Raw genomic sequence first — 22,674 nt, 5'->3', positions numbered from 1 at the left:
TGGCAGGAGTTACTGCCCTTTTCATCTCTCTCCCTCTTTCCTGTTTGTAGCCCTTTAGAAAAAGGGCTAAGATATACAGAACATAACCTTTCAAAGCATTCCTGTGTGTTCTGAAATGTGGTAGGATTTGTTTTGATAGACGGTTTTCAGTGCTCAGATGCCCGTAGAACGGTAGCTTATCTTTCTAATCTGTTTCATGTAATCTTTTTTTGTCTAATGTGATCTCCGTATCCAGTCCTCGCTGCATCTATGCATGGTATGCTGTGGCCCAAAAAACACGAACAGTGAATTCTAAAATGCATTTCTTTGTTTCTTTCCAACAGCTGGCTGTCCAGACTCCTTGATTAAAGAGCTTCATCACTTCAGAGTTCTGGGAGAAGAACAGGTGAGTTAACATCTCAAAGACTGCGTCATAGTGTCACGAAAGATAGACGCTAATGAGACAGTTTCTTTTCTCTCCAGGGAAGCAGAGTATGTCTCATGACCCCCAGTGCCTTGAAATGGGGAAGAAAAACACACAGGAGATGTGTGTGAGAATATTTTTTTTATTCTATCCATCAGCCTTGACAGGTTATTAATTGGTACATCTGCTATCTGCCACAGCTTTTCAACTCAGGACTCCAGCAGTAAACAGGCTCGGTAAAGTGGCAGATAGGCAAACAAGAAAATACAAGGATGAAGTCTGCCTAAGGGATTGATATTTAAAGCTATCTTTGATATTATCTATATCTTTTTGTGGTCCAGAACATTTCTGTATTTTTAAAAGTCTATTATTCAAAACTATAACAACATTTTGAATGTATATAGCATTTTCTATATGAGAACCTCAAAGCACCTCATAAATATTAAACAAACTAAGGAGCCTCACAATGCCCAGGGGGCTGTGGTTCACGGCGGGGGAGTTGATCACCTTATGAGTTCCCCCAGTGCAAAGCACAGCCTCTGCTGACACCGCTCCACACATGCCTGAGGATTCCAGTTTGGGGGGCAATGTGGCCCCCTACCCCCAAACTACATCAATTTTTAAAAGCGGCCCACCAACCTCCCCATTTCCAACACCCCTGGCTGGACGCCAGTCAGACCTGCTTGAGAAGCCACAGTGAAGTGCAGAGGGACTGTAAGCCTACCCTCTCGGTCTGGATGGTGAGAGACATGGGTCTGCACCTGAGAGAGGTGACGGCTGGGAGCTGGAAACCTTAAGATGGTGTCCTACAGGAAGAGGTGTGTGTGTGTGTGTGTGTGTGTGTGTGTGTGTGTGTAGGGTGCAGTTAACCCTGAAACTGTGACACACCTAAGTACAGAGATTACTGTAGTTATGTTATCTACTTACAAAAGCACAATTGTAACAAGTCTAATGATGACTTTTGTAACATGGCCTGGAACTAGTGTGCAGTTGGGATTTTAAAATTAACAGTTGGGAAACAACTAATGAGAGAAAGTCTTTGGTCTGGAAAAAAAAAGAAGAAAATGAAAATACATCTAAATTAGGAAAACAGGTTGTACAAAAGCCAAGGGGAAGAGAGGAAAGACTCAGGGAATTTTCTTACTTACATGACTATACAGCACATATTTTACTTTTTTCAGTCTTTAAAAATGTGTCTGTCATATGCTCTATTCATGTATATGGGGGGGGGAGGGATAGCTCAGTGGTTTGAGCATTGGACTGCTAAACCCAGGGTTGTGAGTTCAATCCTTGAGGGGGCCATTTAGGGATCTGGGACAAAAATCTGTATGGGGATTGGTCCTGCTTTGAGCAGGGGGTTGGACTAGATGACCTCCTGAGGTCCCTTCCAGCCCTGATATTCTATGATTCTATGATATAATAGAAAACCATACTGCCTCCAACTTGCCCATTGGAACTAACAGTTTCTACCCATCTTAACCCCTTACACCCTCTTCAACCCATCCCCCTCTCAAAAGCCTAAGGAGAATAGATGCACCTTGCAATATGATTAGTCTAGTTCGGTTTTTAATGTCTCCGTCACTGTGGTATCAGAGCTCACAGAAATTCAAATAAAGCAAATGTGAAATTTTCTTTCTTTTCTTTCTTTCTAAGACCATACTATCCTCTCCGCCGTCTGGGACTTAATCCTGCAAGGTGCTGAACACACTGACCTCCTATTGAAGCCAATAGGAGATGAGGATGCTTGGCACCTGGAAGGACAAACTGTTGGAGAACATACTGAATGTGTGTGCCTGGTTTCTTTATCTAAACATGAACAGTGAGGTAAAACTAGTGCAAAGAGATGGTTTTTACATTTAATTTGGGAGGTGGTAAGTTCCATGGTCATGCTGGTATCTGATGTTAAGGAGTTCCATAGCAATGGACCCCTCCACCAGAATACTTAGTGTGGCTGTACAGAGGAGTGAACTCAATTACGTGAATTCAATTACGTGAACTCCAGAGTTCCTGATAAGTGTAGCTATCATGATATGCATTGGGTGAAAAGCCTATATCCTTAATTACCTCAACCAGGCAAAAGGTAGCAAGTTTAGCTTGACTTGTATAAAACTTTATAAAATTAAGCAAAAGTAAGAGACAGAAACTCATACAACCTGGATTTGTTTAAACTGAAAGAACTGATTAGCAGTCTTCAAGTCTCCTCATAAGGTTACAAAATTGCTCTAACAACAGACCAGGACACTGAAAGAAGTGGCCATAATTTGGATCACTGGATAAGTGTTTTGACTGGACAGTTTTAATGGATGAGGTGTCAGCTAGCGCTGGTCAGAACATGCTTTTTGTTTTTGTTTTCACTCCACCTTCCCCACACGCAGAAAATTGTGAGTTTTCAACAAATAAAGTGACATTTTTGCAAAAAAAACCAAACAACTTTACCCAGAAAATAAAAATATTTCTGTTTTGAAATATTGAAATTTTCCATGGAGAGCAGACACTTTTAATGACAAATTTAGTTTGGTCCAAAACCCAGGTTCCTGTTAGAAAGAAAGAAAGAAAGAAAATCCCAGTTTCAACAGAATTTTTTTGAACAATATCATCCATTTTTTGCACATTATTTTACTTGGTAACTTGCTCAGGACTGTGGGCTGAACAGTTTAAAGAAACTAACTTGCACAAGAGGGATTGATTTTCACTGTCATAGCTATAATTGCTTGCTTGAAAGAAGTGTTGTGTCACCACACCAGAGCTAGTCTGTGTACATCCACCCTGTGCTATAAGTCAAACTTCCCAGCTGTGGTGCACGCACACCCTTAGACTGTAAGCCCTTTGGAGCAGGGATGCTCTTTTTATTCCGTGTTTGTACAGTGCTGAGCACAATGAGATCCTCACCCATAATCTGGGCTCATAGGTGCCACCGCAACACAAATAATAAATCTTAACAAGATAAGCCTCTTATCTAGTGCAGGCAGCCGATTTTCCTTCTTCCTGAAGTGCAGCCATCCAGACGCTCTCCTACTTCTCCTGTCTCCATGTAGGACTCTCAGAGTGGGTAGAGGCCTACCTTAAGTATTGGTCCTAGGTCCTGGTGCATCGTGCTGAGGGGTTTGACTGTGGGGTACAGGTGAGTGGTAGTGCTATTGGGATTTGTGGCTTTACATTTTTCTTCCTGATGGTTATCCCAGGATTACTACTTAGAAAACTTTACTGTTTCTGAAAGCATTTGTGTTGATCTGCCCAAGTGTTCCTCTGTCCTGGAAAGTAACAAAATGTTGGTCCACTGTATGAATGTTAGTTTTATGCAAATAACATAAATTAAGTAAGTTTTCAAGAAAAGTTCGTATTTGTCCCTCAGCTCAATCTCTCTCAGTAAAGTGTGAGATACTTTGACACCCCTGCTGCTGCTGACAGCACAAACTATTCCTATGATGTAATCTTTTGTCTGTAACAGCAAGGACTCAGACCTTGCAGAGAGAGGGAATCAGGCTTTCCAGCCTTCCTGGGGAGAGGGAATCAAGGGTTTACCATTTCTTTAAGCTTTGTGACACTACATGTCATGGATTGTACCACCAGAGCACCCTCATGGGGTTTGGGTGGACACCTCTCTCGCCACAGACATCCTTCTCTGACAGTAGGCATCACTTTAGAGCAAGTGCTGAGTTTGGTGCTCCAGCCATAAGTCTTAAGGAGCTTGCACCCCCAAACCCCCAGGTGAATAGCAGTCCAAAAATCTAAGGGGAAAACCAAATAATACTGCAGCCCACAAAATGTCTGGACTCACCCAGCAATTCCCCACAAGGTCAGTGGTCACTATATTCTGTAAAGGGGGTCTGGGTCCCTAGCCCCCTCAGTGTCCATAAGACCTAGCCTGAGCACCCTGGGTTCTAAACAAAACGGGGAAACAAAGTAAAAAAAAAGTCCCTTTACTTCTTCAAAGGGCCCACGCAGCAGTAGGGTTGCCAACTTGGTAATATTTAAAAAACGGACACTCCAGCAGGAGTGCCAGAACCTCCCCTGCGCCACCTCTTTCCCCCGAGGCCCTGCCCCTGCCCTTTCCCCCGAGGCTCTGTCCCATCCACTCCCTTCCCCCCTGCCCCTCCATCGCTCACTGCTTTTCCCCTCCCACACCTGCCTCCACCCGGGTCAGGAGGGACTTTCTGTGGAGCTGGGGCTGGGAGCTGCAGCCACCCGACACAGGTAGGAGGCGGCCCCAGCTGAGTAGGGGCTGGCACGGGTGATGACTGTGTGCCTCCCCTGCTCACAGTAACCCGACTTTGGGTGATAGATCGGACCGGACACTGGACACTGTAAGGTTGAAAACCGGGCACCTAGCCACCTTAGGCAGCAGAGGCTCTTTCGCCATGTTCTTGCTAAGGAGAGCGCGATTGACAGATTGACTTAGGGTCCGTGGGCCTTGAAGTGAAGAACATTGGGCTAGAGAGCTCTAGCTCTTACTTTTGAGTGCCACTCTACACCTCCCTTGCAAGGAGCTGACCCTCTCCAGATTTGACAGGCCTCATAGGTTCACTGGGTTAGGTCTGATTGTGCTCAGGGGAGCCCTTTAACCCATTCCTGACTGATGGAAACCTGTCCCACCACACTGTATATTCATTTCACTGGTACATGATGTGTTTTGTGGACTTTTTAACTTTACTACTAGTAACTGGTTTATGTAACAGTTTTTACTGAAATGCAGAGTGTTGGTAAAGCAACACAAATGGATGGCAACAGATTACCGCTCTGCCTCATCTGTCACACTTTGAGAGGGTGCCTCACAGTCCTTACTAGTAAAATGTCCAATAGAGCTGGGTGAAACTTTTACATCTGAAATGCAGATTTGGGTCGGCCAAAACATTTAATAAATTCATGTCTATTATGGTTAATTGTTTTGGTCAAAGATTTTTTTAAATGTCAAAAGGAGTGGTGTTTACATTTCTAAAAGGAAATATGTGTTTGGGCTATATTTGCAAGGGGGCTTGTTTGCCATTCACAAAATGGAGGAGGCAGAGATGATACTGGTGCCCCCATTGTAGACCAGTGGCTAAGGAATTCAGGATGTGGGAGACCAAGATTCAAATCCATGCTCTGAATCAGGCAAAGTGGGGACTAACAGCTCTCTCACAGAAGGGGGATGCCACCTTCTCTGGTTCCAAATTTCATTTACTTTTAATGTTTAAAAAATCAGTTAAAATGTCTGAGGCAACTGAAAAAAAACATTTTGTTTTTTATCCGAAATGAATTTTTTTTTTTCCAGTTTGGCTAGTGAACCAAAAAACTGATTATTTATACAGCTCTAGCCTCCAAAGGCAAGCTTCTTCAGAAACATTTGCAGGAGAAAGGACATCCTAGTGTTTTGGCTTTTCATTGTCTTTTCATTTTCAGTGTGGTTTCCTGGTGTATTATAACATGAAGGAAATACAGCAAAAGTGGTTCTGGTTGGTTTGGGTCTTCGTTGTGTAAGTTCTCCCAATGTACAAAGCTCTTGTTCTGTACAAACCAATAAACATAAAGAGAATCTCCAGAACAGACTGCCTTGGCAGAGCCGAAATCTAAACTTTCGCAATTTTAGCTGTTTGGGACTTCCTCCCCCTTCCCCCCTCTCCCCCCGTGCAGTTTGATTTCATCATTCATAATCCTTCATTTTCCTTTGGATAAGGTCCAGCCCTCTATCTAACCATTTCACTTCATAGGTACATGACAGATGCTGAGGGCTGGGAGGAAAGATTTATTAGCTAAGGAACTGCTGAAAAATAAAACAATGTAAGAAAGTCAGTCTCCTACAGAGCAGATATTTGTCCTGTGAGGCTGGCTTTCTGTGTGATTAAACGGAAATGAGTTCACAAGTAATGATATTACAAGCTGCTTACAAAAATATGCTAAAGATGCAGCAAATATAAATGCGGGCTCTGTCCAAATACTGTATAAGGCAAGTAATTCAACAACAATCTAGAGAAAAGAGAGGGTGTGCTTCGATTCAGACCTAAACACTACAGTTATACAAACACAACAAGATTACTGGCAATCTGTATGGAACAGTTATGGATTCTTCCTAATGACTCTGAGAAACTTTCCTCTTTTTTTCCCCAAGAGTGATAAAAAACATGTTTAATTGTTTAAATGGAATATTGTGATTCATGAATAAAATAGCTATATGTGAGGGGCAAAAGGGAAAACAAATAACGCAGGAGAAATCTGCTGCTGTACCTGAGTGCCCCCAACAGGACATAGCATAGAGAAATCAGATGACAGGCTAGTGACAAGGAAAGAAGCTGCTCAGTAATGTATAGCTAGACCTCTCTGCTATATTGTCAATTCTGACAGTGTGGCAGAATGTATTGGCCAGTTTCTTGATATTTTGACAGGGGAGTGATCCATTTTAACAGATCTCTCATTAGCTGTTGCTGCAGCTCATCACAGTCTTTTCTTTAGGAACATTTTGGATGTTGTATCCCTTGAATGAGAGTAAGCCTTCAGGGAGGCACTCCATTCTTCAGCAAAATTCCTTTGTGCATTAGGAGATTTTATGCAAAGGAGCCTCTCCAGTGTTGGAATTTTGAGGAAGCACTGCCCCAGGATGGTGTGTATCTTAACAATCTTTTGCTATGGGTGGTAGCTTTAACAGAACCCTGTTTATGTTATATGAGGTGTGACAGTAGTGCTGAGAGAATGCTGGGGTGTGTGTGGAAATAATCATAGAAATGCAGGACTGGAAGGCACCTTGTCAGGTCATCTAGTTCAGTCCCCTGCACTGAGGCAAGACTAAGTATTATCTAGACCATCCCTGACAGGTGTTTGGCTAACCTGTTCTTAAAAACCTCAAATGACGGAGATTTCACAACCTCCCTAGGTAACTTATTCCAGTGCTTAACTACCCTGACAGTTAGGAAGTTTTTCCTAACTAGGTCTCCCTTGCTGCACTTTATGCCCATTACTTATTGTCCTGTTCTCAGTGGTTAAAGAGAACAATTTTTCACCCTCCTTTTTGTAACTGTGAGGGATCTTGAGCTTTGAACCCAGGCCCACGTGTCCTTTGGCCACAACTGACACCCAGCAACTCACCGGAGTAATCAGAGAAGGGAACCAGTGAAGTGCTGGCTTGCAGAGGGCCCCTACCCTGAAGCTCCCAATTGAGGGAAACATCCAACAACCCTGATTGGCCGAGGAACTCTGTATAAACCATGAAGTAACACAGGAAGTTGTCAGAGCAATTAGAGAACTCCCTGGCTGGCTGCTACAGTGGACCCCTCCCGTTTACCTGACTCCTGAGCCCTGAATTCCTGCCTGCTTATGGTTCCTGTCCTTATCCCAGACCCTCATCTATTCCCAGTTCTTGCTTTCCTGACTTACTCCAGGTCCCTGCTCCAACGCCTTACTCTTGTGCTGTCTCTGGCTCTGATGCCTGGCCTGGAACCTAGGCTATCTCCAGCTCTGACCACTAGGCTTGACCACCCACCCCCTGGTTATTGCAATAACAATCTTCTACATACTTAATGTAATATTCATTCATATTTTAAAAGGAATTTGTTGAAAATGTGCTTGTGCCCCTGTTGTACTATGTTTCCATCACATATACTACTGAATGAGTTTGATGGTATGAATATTTGTGGAACCAGTGAATTTTAAGTGTATGTTAAAGATATTCACATAAAGTGAATTTTGAACTCATTATCACATTACATTCATCCAATCATGTGTGACCAGTTTAAAGTAATCAACAGTTTGGAGTTTGAATTTCAAATACACAATATTGCAACAAAGTGGTTGTAACTGTCTATGGACCAAGAATTATTCACACAAATTGTTAAGCAAATAGTTTCAATTTAGAAATTTCAAATTGAGAAAATTGTCAGCTGCCCCTGGAAAATTCACAAACAGAGAAAGAAACAGGAGTACTTGTGGCACCTTAGAGACTAACAAATTTATTAGAGCATAAGCTTTCGTGGACTACAGCCCACTTCTTCGGATGCAGAAGTGGGCTGTAGTCCACGAAAGCTTATGCTCTAATAAATTTGTTAGTCTCTAAGGTGCCACAAGTACTCCTGTTCTTCTTTTTGCGGATACAGACTAACACGGCTGTTACTCTGAAACCAGAGAAAGAAACAATATTCATTAGATAAATTATTTGCTGTGGAGAATTTGCCCAGGTCTTTCCAATACCTAGTTAACCCTGAGCAAATTGTGGGCTGTTTTGTTTCATCCTCAAGTCTTTATCTCTTTCATGAATATAAGACTCTTCCTATCTGTTGGCTACCTCATGGTCTTGTCCTCTCTCCCCTTCTCTTTTCCTTTATTGACTCCATCCATTCCCTTGGCTTCAGCTACTATTTCTCTGCCAGTGACTTCTAAATCCACCTCTCAGCACCTGTCCACCACTCATCTATTCAGCCTCAGATCTCCATCTGACTCTGAACTCAACCATTGTGTATGCCACCACAGTCCCAAACTCACTCTCTATGAAACTGAGATATGTCTGAACTCCTGATCCCTCCCTACCACCTCTTATCTCTATTCCCATAAACTATGTCATGAGCTTTACAGTGTCCCAATGTCATATCACCAGTGACTTTTCTCTGCTCCCCCCGAATCCAGTCACCACCTCCTTTTTGAATATCTTCAAAACATTTTCTCTTCAGACTACACCTACAGCTAGAATTCTTTTCTGCACCTTGGCCTCTCCTGGATTACGCTAACCTTATCCTCTCTGCCTTCCCCAATACTCTCTTCTCCTTCCACACAATGTAAAAGTTCACTGTTAAAGTCATCTTGCTCTTCTGTCACTGAGAGGGGAGCCTCATATTTCTTAAATCCTTTCACTGGCTTTTCATCTCTAAACTGGAGAAAAAAATCCAACCTCCTGAACCTCACTGTCAAGGCCCTACGTGCCTCTCTATCATCTGCTTTCATGTCCCACACCCCCCTTCTCACCACCTATATTTTTCATAGTCTTCTCTCCTTGCTGCTTATTTTATTTCCTTTCCTCACTCTCAACTTCATGCCTTCTTTCATGCATACCATAAATTTAAAAATAATCTCCCCTTTTTTTTTCTTCATCTTGCACCCTCTCCTTCAAATTCCTCCTTTGCAGCACTTTTCATCTACAAATCCATCCTGCACAGGGCTTATCATTGGTTTCTTATCTGAAATATTCTCTTGTTTTTAAGGGCCAGATTCACCTTGGTCTTTATGCTTTTGCACAATTGCAGACAGAGCCCAAGATGCCTTATCTGTCATTTCATGACCCTCAAGATCCAGACAGGATTCCAGCCCAGGAACTCAGAGCACAGTTCCCTTCCTGCTCCCCATGCGTGCGTGCATAATGTCCCAAAGGGAACAGAGAGGAGGTGGTACCATAGTTTCACCCTTTCCCAGACACCAGCCAACAGAGGGTGGCCAACAGCACAGGGGATGTAGAGTGGCAGAGTGGTCGGTACAAATGAGGAAGAGCCAGGAACACCTGAATTCTAATCCATCATCTCCATTTGTGTGAATGTCAGTTACTCCCCCTCTTCCTGTTTATAATAATACTTACATACCTGATAGATTTTTTTAAAGTATTGATATTAGCACTAGGTATGTTATATTTTTTGGATTGTGGTATCAAATAATTGCATTATGTACATTTTATATATATTATAAACGTGTGACAAAAATTACCTAAAATGCTAAGTCCACCTATAGACTAGTAGCCTCCAAAATTAATTTTAAAATACACAGGTGGTTATTTGATTTATGGGAATAGTAAAAACAACCTTACTCTAGCAAGTGGATTTTTTCCCTCTGAAACACCCTTACTTGTAGTTTGAAAAAGTACTTAAATTACCTTTTAAATATTAGAAATTCTTGATTTGCACCAATCATTAAACTTTAGTCTAAATTCATTGGAAGTCGTACTATCAAACAGATGTTTTTAGATATGTAGAAAGAAAAAGAAATATACATAATTTTTAAAATACAGAATTAAAATAGCATAAGCAATATTGTAGAGAGCCATGGCAAGTAAGTAATGTTTTCATAACGTATTTCCGAATGGTTAGAGGCTTGCTTAATCTCCAAGTCTTAATGCAGCTGAGCAGATCCTGATCCCCGCTTACACTAGTTTTATACTCACATAGATCAGGAGTAACTCTGTTGAAGCCACAGGATTTACTCTAGTGTGAGAGTAAAACCAGGCCTAATATATTGGGGCTAGAAAAATCAGGAACTGTTCTGAGCCCCAAGTGGATCCCATGAAGGAATTTGAAGTGGGGGAGGATACTGTCATTGTCCAGCCTCCATCTATATGCCCCTCTCCATTAGGAGGTCCCTGCTAAGTCTATAAATTCCAAACTGTGCATACCTCAACATCAAGATGTGATGGAAACTCTGCAGCTTAAGTTTGTCTTTTTCATAGATTTCTCTCTGGGAAGGAATGATCTGGACTTCATTTAGGTGCTAGATAGCCATGCTGGACTTTGGAAGTTCTCTGTTTGGCCTAAAGAAAGATACAGTTCAGCATTGGCTGTGGCACTAGAAGCTTTTGTAGTCTGCTTTTCCAATGTAGTTCTACCCTGATCTGAAGGGACTACTTCAAGTATATAAAAGTCTTAGGTTCATTAAATCATTGACCTTTTCCCCCTTGAGACTGGCAATAAGCATGACATTTAATACCGTTTCTGATCAGAGGTTTGGTTTTGTTTGTTTGTTTGGTTTTGCTCTGAATACCTTTCAACTAGGATATGGCCCGGGATAACCAACCAATGTATTTTACATAGACCTTTCATAGAGTTTAAGGGCAGAAGGGACCATCAGATTATTTAGTATGACTTCCTGGGTTACACAGGCCATCAGATTTCACTTAAATACCCCATTACTGAGTCCAAAGACTTCTGTTAGACAGAAGTATTTCAGATTCAGGAGACTAAACTGCTGTGTGCCATAGGCAGAGAATAGGAGAGACTGAGGTGTCACCGATGCCTGAATTAAAGCATATCATTTAGAAAGCTATCTATTCGTGTCTTAAAGACTCCAAGCAATGGTGAGTTTCACTGTTACAATGTGTAATTAAACTCACTGCTAGGAAATTGCAATTTATTTCAAGGCTGTATTTGTCTAACTTCAGCTTCCAGCTAGTGAATCTTCTGGTTAATCAAACTTGTTTGTCAGCAAGATTAGAAGCTTCACATCCTGAGGCTTGTTTTCCAGCCCCTGGATCATTTTTGTGGCCCTCCTTTGAACTCTCTCCCATATTTCCACATCCTTCATGAAACATGGACACCAGTACAGGACATAGTATTCTAGCAGTGGTCTTACCAATGCTGTGTATAGAGGCAAAATCACTTCCCTACTTCTGTTTGATATTCTCCTTTTTATACTTCCAGAGATTGCTTTAGCCCTTTTTGTCACAGCTTTGCACTGAGAGCTCAATTTCAGATGGTTATCTTCAATGATTCATAGATTCATAGATTCTAGGACTGGAAGGGACCTCGAGAGGTCATCGAGTCCAGTCCCCTGCCCTCATGGCAGGACCAAATACTGTCTAGACCATCCCTGATAGACATTTATCTAAGCTACTCTTAAATATCTCCAGATATGGAGATTCCACAATCCCTAGGCAGTTTATTCCAGTGTTTAACCACCCTGACAGTTAGGAACTTTTTCCTAATGTCCAACCTAGACCTCCCTTGCTGCAGTTTAAGCCCATTGCTTCTTGTTCTATCCTTAGAGGCTAAGGTGAACAAGTTTTCTCCCTCCTCCTTATGACACCCTTTTAGATACCTGAAAACTGCTATCATGTCCCCTCTCAGTCTTCTCTTCTCCAAACTAAACAAACCCAATTCTTTCAGCCTTCCTTCGTAGGTCATGTTCTCAAGACCTTTAATCATTCTTGTTGCTCTTCTCTGGACCCTCTCCAATTTCTCCACATCTTTCTTGAAATGAGGTGCCCAGAACTGGACACAATACTCCAGTTGAGGCCTAACCAGCGCAGAGTAGAGCGGAAGAATGACTTCTCGTGTCTTGCTCACAACACACCAGTTAATACATCCCAGAATCATGTTTGCTTTTTTTGCAACAGCATCACACTGTTGACTCATATTTAGCTTGTGGTCAACTGTAACCCCTAGATCCCTTTCTGCCGTACTCCTTCCTAGACAGTCTCTTCCCATTCTGTATGTGTGAAACTGATTGTTCCTTCATAAGTGGAGCACTTTGCATTTGTCTTTGTTAAACTTCATCCTGTTTACCTCAGACCATTTCTCCAATTTGTCCAGATCATTTTGAATTATGACCCTGTCCTCCAAAGCAGTTGCAATCCCTCCCAGTTTGGTATCCCCAAGTCCTTCTCTGAATCATTGCTTTCCATGACAGTCTCCCCCATCCTGTAGTTACAGACCTTCATTCTTTGTCTCAGATGTATTATCTTGCATTTTGCTGTATTAAGATGGATTTTGTTGGATTGTGAGCATTTCACCATGTGATTCCAATCAGACCTGTCCTCCTCATTATTTAGTACTGCACCAATCTATTTGTCCTCTGCAAACTTTATCAACAAAGAATATTATATAATCATCTAGATAATTGATAAAAATATTGAATATTATTGGACCAAGAACCAGTCCCTCTGGAACCCTGCAAGAAATTGTCCCACTCGTTGATGTCTCCCTATTAACACTACATTTTGAGATTTGTCAGCGAGCCAGTTTTTAAACCATGTAATCTGTGTCCTCTTAATTCCACATAATACAAGCTTTTCACTCAAAATGTCATGTGGAACTAAGGCCTTGTTTAGACTAGAGGGTTAAGACAATATAAGTTGCACAACTTAAGTTGAAGTAGTTTATATCGACTTAACATGGTTTCTACACCGCTCTGTGTCATTGGGAGATGCTCTCCCATCGACATAATTTCCATCTCTCATTGAGGTAGAGTACTGAAGTCGACGGGAGAGCACTCTCCCATTGATTTATCGCGTCTTCACCAGACCCGCTAAATCAATGCCACTGCATCAATCGCAGTAGTGCCAACTTAGCCCATAGTGAAGACAAGCTCTAAGTCAAATGCCTTAGAGAAATCAAGGTATCACCACAGTTGTCTTTTTAAAATCAGATCTATTATCTTTGGGGGTTTTTTGGTCGGGGGAGGGTTGGGTATTTTTTTTAAAGAAGGCAACAGGTTTGTTTGATAAGACATAACCTTCCATGAAATTATGCTGACTGGCAAAAAATCTATATTTAGCCTTTAATTCTTTATGGATAGAGTCCCAAATTAACCTTTCCATTATTTTATCCACAATCAACATCAGGCTAACCTTGGTTATCCTTTTAACCCTTTTTAAATATTGGAACTACATTGGTAGGCCTCTAATCCTTTGGACTTGGCCCAGGTTTCCAAGATTTATTTAAAATATTAAAAATAACAGTGATGCAGAGAGTTCCTCAGGTAGTTCTTTTAAGACTCTTACATGGAAGTAATCCAGTCCTGTGGAAATGAAAATGTATAAGTTGCGCAGCTGCTGACTCACATCCTCCTTTATCACAGATGGTAAACTTTCTATTCCATCCACAACATCATATGGGATGGATACTTTCTCCTGCTTCATTTCAAATACAGAAAAGAAATATCTATTGAACATTTCTGCCTTTTCTACAGCATTATTTACAATTTTACCATCCACATCTAGCAATGGACTTATACCTGACCTAGGGATTTTTGTTGTTTTTGTTTCCTAATATGTTTTTAAAATGCAATCTTATTGTGTTTAATCTTACTGGCCATTGATATTTCATTGATTCCTGTAGCTTTCCTTGACACCTACATTTTTTAACTTGTAGCTTTTATTCATTGCCCTTTTCCTGTGTTTTTCATCCTTTTATATATTGATGTTTTATGTTTTAGCAGCGCTTCCAAATCTCCCTTTAACCAGTATGGCTTTTTGGCCAGCATACCTTTTTTTATGTCTGTGGAAATGTGGCTTTTTGGACATCAAGTTGGATGTCCTTGAACAATACACAGTTTTTGTAAACACCCACACTTTAAATGTGGGTTCCCATTCAGTTATGCTAACCATTGCTTTCAGCTTTGGTAAATTGGCCCTTTAAATGTCCAAATATACTAAATGCCCAAAAACTTCAAATACCCTCAGCTTTTGTCATTTTTGATTACTAGTAACCTTGCTGCATTCTAATCTGTGTCATAAAAGTGATAGGCTCCCATGTCCAGTACCCAGAATGATCTGATCTCCTTCCAGAACTCCTCAGCAGATTGTTCTCCTGTAGCATTAATATATTTTTCATGCAAAAGACTTAGTTGCTGGAGTGCTTGTCGCTTAAAATTAATCACAATTTTAAGTGTATTTTAAGCATTTTTTAAAATACTGTTAAATGGAAAATGTACACAATACAAGTTTTTTCCATGTTTATTTATGCATGTATGAAAATCAGCAGTCTCCAGTTACTTACTTATAGATATTTCTGTGGCCTTCATCACAGCAATATCTGAATTCCTCACAAATTTACATTAGATTACTTTTAAAGCTAGTTTCTAACAATGGTAGAAGGCTTGTAGTTGATTTCTTCCATGCCTGGTGTTATTAAATGGTTGTTTGGGGAAACTTTAATTTCTTTCTCTTTATATGGCCCTCATCACCATAGTACCTGATGACCTCTCAGTTATTAATGGATTTTTATCCTTGCGACATCCCTGTGAGATAGGGAAGTATCACCCCCACTTTACAGATGGGAAATGGAGGTGCAGAGTATATCAAGTGTTTTACCTAAAGTTACCCATAAAGTGTGTGGCTGAGTCAAAAATTGAATCCAGATCTCTTGAATAGCTGTCCAGTCCAGTGCCCCATCCATTAGATAATTCAGAAGTTTGTGTGAAATGGTGGAATATACAGTTATCCTAAGTATAGTTTGTTCAGTTTCAATTGATATTAATGATACATTCATAAATAATTTATAAGGTGTTCATAAATGATAAATAGATGGGTAATGTTTTCACAGGTGCCTCTGTGATTTAGGAGCCTAAGACCTATTGTCAAGTGTATTTGCCTGTTGTTTCTGAAAATAAGTTAGGCTCCTAAGTCACTTAGGCGCTTACAAAAGTTTCACCTGTTGTAAACATGTTACAGACATGAGTTCTATGTGTTACGCATAATGCTAAGTAGAAGATGTTAGAGAGAGTTCTAACCCAGGATTGTATGCAACTGTCACCGGGTGGCTGGCCCCAGAAAATGAAGTGGATCCAGCTCCCCTGTGCCAGAACAGGCGCTTCCATTTGGCCAATTAAGAGGTAGGGCAGCACCTCAGGACTTTAAGAGACCCAGTGAATCAGAGCTGCCTGAGTGAGGAAAAGAGGCAGGTGAGAGCTGCCAGATACAGAAGGTGTTTTTTGGGGGGCAGGCTGACGGAAAGGAGAGCAGCAAGAGGAGTTTCCTGGCTGTTGTCCCCAAGGCAGATAGATGGAATGATGGCAGGAACAGCAGCACAGGGAGGTGCCTGCTGGCTCTGAGCCAGAATGCCAAAGTCGAGGGCTAGAGAGGGCTGAAGGAAGGGAGAGCACTGATGAGGTTTAGCAGCTGACGTCTCTGTATTGGAGAGCTGGACCCAGAAGAACAAAGAGAGGGTCAGGAGGAGTGAGGGATGCTCCTCTTGTGCGGAAGATCACCCATCAGAGATGCTGTGGGGGTTCCTGCTAGGAAGAGTGGGGTTGCACTCCAGCTGGAAGGGCTGTGGAGGCTGTCCTGAAAGAGGGACAGAAGAGGACCAACGAAGAATCCAGGTGTGGTGGAAGACACTGGAATGTGGTCTGTGTTACATCAATGGCCCTCAGGATATGTGATTTTAAAGATTACTTGTTTATCACCTCAGTGCAAATTATGTTTTGGGACTTGAATTTTGAACTATTTGTACTGTGTTCTTGTAATAAACCCAGCCCCATGGAGGGGTACTATTGAAGCAAGACAGCCTAAAGTATAGTCTTTGGATTACCTCAGGGGAGAAATGGGTGCACCGGTCATGCCAGGGCCTATTGCAAGAGGGCACTGCAGTTAGGGCTGCCCTCTGACAGCAACCCGTTGCCCTCTTGAATTCTATAGCAAATGATTTAAGCACTTCTTCGTTGTGTATTAACCCTTTATAAGCTATTTATAAATGTACCCGTATTATAAAGTGAGATATTTTGTTCTTTAACCATAGAATACAATGTATATTAGAATATAACTGATTTTTGTTATGACAGTAGACCTGTACAGATTCTGCTTCTTCATTTTCAGTTGATGTCTGGGCCTTTAATTGATCTACAAATATTGGAAAATGGCACTTTTGTAAATATATCTGAGCTCTAGAGATAGGAGACAGGTTTGTAACTGGATAGCAGAATGTGCAAAGCATTTAGTAGGATCTTCTCTGTTTTCCAATTGATCCATTTATTTGGCTTTTTATGGTATGAAAATCACTCTTGACAGTGCTATAATTGTATAATGATTTGGCATGATTTCTGTGCTGAACCAGTATAAAATGTCAAATTCGTTGGACAAAATATAATATTTTTTTCCAATGAACCCTGTAAATCCATTTTCCTGCATGTAACTTATAAAAACAGGATTGATTTTTGTCATGAAAATTTCTTTATTAAAGGGGGGGAAATCTTGCTGACTTCTTTTATGTCAAGTTTGAGACTGGAGATCATTTTCTCTTTTCAGCTGAGGATTTATAATGGAAATGCTGACAGACCCTCAACTATAGTATTGCTGGTGTTTGTGTCTATAATAGGAATCTACTAACAATCAAACATTCAGCACAATTGAATGTTACCTTTTAAGACAGGGTAAGACAATCTCCCTCCTCACCTTCAGGTCCACTCTGTGCTCTGAAGAAAAATGAGGTCCTCAGAGAGCTTTGCAGCTGTGATTACCAGCACTTCCGTTCAAGGCCAGCAGAATGACTCAGAGCACTCAACATATTTACTGCAAGAATCACAAACTTGGTTGAAAATTGATAGATCCCAACATTAAATATTTATCCCATTACCCTGGGATAAATGGGTTCATGCATAATAATGTTAAACACCATTTGACTCGTTGAGCCCCCACGTTCAAGGGGACCTTGCAGACACGTGTCATAGATGCCTCTCTAAATGCTGATGTCTTCAGATTCCTTTCTAACAAGAAGGCTGTAAAGCATATAAGATATTAATCCCCAATTTTCAACTAATTTGCTCATGCCTCTTATACACTGCGTGATTCTTCTTTAAAAGGGTATTTCTCCAATTAGCTTTTGTATTTTGTTTTGTTTAATATAAAGAGAGATGTATTTTTTTATGGATTTTCCCAACTGTTTGGAAAAGATTTTATAAAACAGGATATAAGATTATTATTTTTAACGTGGATATTATGTAACTTGACTGTGGCTTTCAAAACTCTCATACTTGTTTTAAAACATACAGTGAAAAAGAATGTGTTACTGTAGCATGTAACTCCTGCAAAATGATGAGGGGCCTCCTAAATTGTACCTGCAAAATGTGCATGGGAGCCCCTGTGTGTATGCTGAAGTGCTCATTTGCATCCTCCCTGTGTGGGGGTTTGGACTCAGTGCTTCATTTTTCCATAGTTTTGGCGCGGTTGTGTTTTTAGTAATCCACAATTTTCATGAGTTATATATTAGGTAGAATTTTAAGAAGCACTAAATCTTTCCATTAAAGCTGTAATTTTACACTGTGTTTTGTGATATTTGCACACCCTCAGCTCAGTTCCCCATCTTCTGAAAAAATTCATCCAACTCATTTCCCTCTTGCCTTTTAGTTTTTTCTCTTTTGTTTATTCACTGTGCAATGGGCCAGATTCACTGAGACCTGCTCTACACGGGAGTTTTACCAGCCACTGGTAGAGCTGCATCAGTGCAAAACCCTAGTTTAGACATGATTTACACTGGTGCAAGCTGATTTGTATCTGTTTAGCTTATCCCAATTTGAAACTAGGGTAAGCTAGACCCGTTACTGCAGTGACATAAATCATGACTACAGTAGGGGTTTATACTTTTGCAGCTACACCAGTGACTAAAAACCAAATGTGTAGACCAGAAGTGTGAGTTGGTATAATTTACACTTCTTGCACCTGCAATGTGAATGTTACACTAGCTTAGATTCCATCTAGACCAGAGTGCCAAACTCATTCAGCAGAGAGAGCCAAACTCCACTTATTGTGGTCTGTGGCCTGAGGCCTTAATTTAGGACTGTGTACCCTCCATCCTCAGCAGAAGGGCCACTGACATCACTGAGAAGTGTGCCATAGTTCAAGGGTAGAACTTGGCCTTTACATAATAACTAAACTTCTAGTTATTATTATTTGTTACATACTTAATGAACTCACTGTCACTCAGTGGGAAAATATGCCCACCATTTGGACCACTTTTATTTCTATCCTTTGTTTCTCTTCCTTCTTCCCCATCTTCCTTTCTGTTTCTGTCCTTCTTCCCTGTCTTTCCTCTCTGTTCTTCACTTTGCATTTCCTTCCCTGCAGTTGCAAATTCTCAATTCCCACCTCTCTCTGGACCTTTCTTCAATACCCCATTTCACCCTCTGCAGTGATTGACATTGCAATGATGAAATTAAAGTGTCATTTACTTGACACTCTCTAGTGACGTGGATAGAGGAGTTCAAACCTGTCTCCTTTATTGTTTCAGGCTCTCTGCAGACTCAAGAAGAAAACACAGCATTGGTTTACCCTCATGTGACATTTTTAAGGTTTTCTTCACAACCAAAAGGGCTAGAATCTTACTTTGCACAAAATTTCAGCTTTCATTTTTAAAAATCTGAATATGTCAGGAGGGCCAAGGGCCACATAAATATATATTAGGCTGGACTGATCTAGCCCACAGCTGTAAAATGTGTTAACTAATGTGCTAATTAAAACACTTAAAACTAGTAGAGTTTGTCGAAATTTTCCAAAGATTCAAAATTTGGATGAAAATGTTCCCTGCATGTTTTGGTCAGTTCTCCTTAGCATCAACTGTAGACAAAAACAGTCATGTTTAAAAACAAATTCTCTGGCTGTGGTCAACCCCAATGATAAACCAGAGAGACCCTTATATTTCTTTACTTAAGATCAGTTTCTGCCACCCATACTCTTCAAGCAGTCCTGAAGTAAAGTACTGATTACAAATGGCAGAGATGGTCCAATTTATACTTCTTCCTTATACACACAGAAGAGTGGTGTCATGGCTAAGGCACTGGGCTAGGACTCATAGGATTTGTGTTTTATTTCTGACTCTGACCCAGAATCCCTATGTAAACTTGGATAGGTCACTTAACTTTCTGGTGTCTCCATCTATAAAATGGAGATGCTTCCCTCCCTGGTGTTGTGAGGCTACTTAATGACTGTCTGTGAAACACTGACACTACAATGAGAAACAGAAACACCTACGCATGAAATTAAAATAAATTGTTACCCAGAGAAACATTTTGTGGCTCAGTTTGTCTACCTGGAATATGTTTTTTAAAAGAAAGTTGTCTTGTGTAATTGTGGGATACTTTTGGCTCTGACACATTATACTGTTAATTTTTAGTTACAGCTCTTTGATTTCCTCCCCCAATTTGTATCTAATGTGGAATGAAGCATTGTGGCATTTACCCTGTTTACTGAAACAATGTGGCAGTACTTTGATGCCCCCAAACATCTGACAAATAACCTGAAGTTACTGTGTAAAAGAAACCTCATAACTGCTGACCTCATTGAGCAAGATAAACTGAGCAGAAAAGTTTGGGATTTTCCCCCCAGGCTCCTTGAACTACAGTACATGTGTTTTGCCTTGCAGTACAACCGCTACCAGCGCTATGGTGCAGAAGAGTGTGTGCTGCAGATGGGTGGAGTGCTGTGTCCTACCCCAGGATGTGGTGCTGGCCTGCTTCCTGAACCAGAAGTGAGAAAAATAGTATGTGAGCCAAGCAATGGACTGGGCTGTGGGGTAAGACTGCACTTTCCTTATAGCTCATTGGGAATCAATTGAGATTGCAGGATTTAACAAGAAGCTTAAAAAAAAACAGATTTTCTTTTCACTTTGATGACTCTGAATTACCCTTCATACCACAGTGAGATTCAGTAGCTTTCAATAAACAATTTTAATACAGTGCCAGAGCCTAGAAATCACTATTTTGTCATGTAGAGTATGTCCATCCCAGAATCCTTTGCTTTAATTGGTTTGAGAAATTGCTGATCTAAGTAGTTACAGTGAGCAGTTGAACTGTGCAAATGACAAGCCAAGAGCTTTGACTTTTTTCTCCCAGCACTCAGCAAAACTGAATAAGATCTAGTGCAAACCATTTATTATTGTATTAGTACCACCCTTCTCAATTAGAGAGGGGGATGAAGAGAGAGAGAGAGAATGACCAGTCAATGATATCTCAGTGACATTGTTTGTGTGACTATTTTAAGAAACATAATGAAGATTAATGCAGAAACCTCTGTGCTTTGTCTCATAAAAACTGTTTTTAACTAGGGATGTGCAGAATGAGTGGTATTTTTAGGAAAATAAAATAAGCAGCATTTGAAAATATGTTGTGCTAAGAGGTCAGACTAGGTGAATCAGTCATTTTCTTGAATAAAATTACCACTGTATCTTAAAAGAAAAGGGCTGGAGGGGAAAAAGTTCTATACACAAAAGGCCGTACTAAATGATAGGTTGAAGTGACTAACTGATGCTGATACCAAGGGAGTCCTCCTGTGCCTGATATTATTACTAAATCCATGGAGGCAGTGGAAAGAGAGAAAATATATATATTTATAAAATAGCAGCATGCTGTTGCTCTTGTCTTTTTGTGATGGAAAATGAACTTTTTACTGCGGTTTTGATGTTGCCCAAACTGATAGCACAGAAGAATAATTGTTTGCTGAACTAGGAAGTTACAGTAACTTTTCTTCTATGAATAGGTTAGCATCTCTCGACCTTGGTATAACTTCCTATCTGTCCATGCAGTGGTGCATGTAAAACACTGAGTTCCCCAGATTCTCTGAACTGGCACAGGGCTACAAAATAAAGGGTGGGGGTGGGAAAGTAATGAGAAACAAGAATGACTAAACAAAAAGAAATGCCTCAGATTAAATTTCAGGATTGGTTAAAAAGGATAAAATCTAGAGCTGTCGATTAATCACAGTTAACTCACATGATTAATTCAAAAAAATTAACTGTGATTAAAAAAATAATTGTGATTCATTGCACTGTTAAATTTCAATTGGGATTCTATTGTTTATTAAATATTTTTGGATGTTTTTCTACATTTTCAAATATATTTATTTCTATTACAGCATGGAATACAAAGTGTACAGTGCTCACTTTATATTTTGGATTGCAAATATTTGCACTGTAAAAATGATAAACAAAAGAAATAGTATTTTTCAATTCAACTCATACAAGTACTGTAGGGAAATTTCCTTATCATGAAAGGGCAACTTACAAATGTTGACTTTTTTTTTTGTTACATAAGTGCACTCAAAAACAAAACAATGTAAAGGTTTAGGGCCTACACGTCCACTCAGTCCTACTTCTTGTTCAGCCAATTGCTAAGACAAACAAGTTTGTTTACATTTATGGGAGATAATGCTGCCCACTTCTTGTTTACAATGTCACCTGAAAGTGAGAACAGGCATTTGCATGGCACTTTTGTAGCCGGCATCTCAAGGTATTTACGTGCCAGATATGCTAAACATTCGTATGCCCTTTCATGCTTCAACCACCATTCCAGAGGACATACTTCCATGCTGATGATGCTTATTAAAAAAAATAGTGCATTAATTAAATTTGTGACTGAACTCCTTGGGGGAGAATTGTATGTCTCCTGTTCTGTTTTACCTGCATTCTGCCATATATTTCATGTTATAGCAGTCTCGGATGATGACCCAGCACACGTTTGTTTTAAGAACACTTTCACGCAGATTTGAAAAAACACAAAAAAGGTATTGATGTGAGATTTCTAAAAATAGCTACAGCACTCAACCCAAGGTTTAAGAATCTGAAGTGCCTTCCAAAATCTGAGAGGGACAAGGTGTGGAGCATGCTTTCAGAAGTCTTAAAGAGCAACACTCCGATACGGAAACTACAGATTCCCGAACCACCAAAAAAGAAAATCAACATTCTGCTGGTGGCATCTGACTCAGATGATGAAGATGAACATGCATCGGTCTGCTCTGCTTTGGATCGTTATCTAGCAGAACCCATCATCAGCATGGACACACATCCTCTGGAATTGTGGTTGAAGCATGAAGGGACATATGAATTTTTAGCGCATCTGGCACGTAAATATCT

The 22,674-nt window shown here is 40.5% G+C and overlaps 1 protein-coding gene across 6 annotated transcripts in view; it reads left to right on the top strand.

Annotated features, from left to right (window-relative positions):
• The window catches only part of PRKN (parkin RBR E3 ubiquitin protein ligase), a 1,174,462-nt gene that overhangs the window by 972,353 nt on the left and 179,435 nt on the right, over positions 1-22,674 (top strand). For all 6 annotated transcript variants that reach the window (XM_065590384.1, XM_065590382.1, XM_065590383.1 and 3 more), the window contains 2 exons: positions 324-385; positions 20,191-20,340. In XM_065590384.1, the coding sequence (XP_065446456.1) occupies positions 324-385; positions 20,191-20,340 (212 nt within the window). The remainder of the gene's footprint in view (positions 1-323; positions 386-20,190; positions 20,341-22,674) is intronic.

This window comes from Chrysemys picta, chromosome 3 (genome assembly GCF_011386835.1).
Source record: "Chrysemys picta bellii isolate R12L10 chromosome 3, ASM1138683v2, whole genome shotgun sequence".
Classification (NCBI taxonomy): Eukaryota; Metazoa; Chordata; order Testudines; family Emydidae; genus Chrysemys; species Chrysemys picta.
The sequence above is the reverse complement of the archived record's forward strand: the minus strand, read 5'-3'. Positions and strand labels throughout refer to the sequence as shown.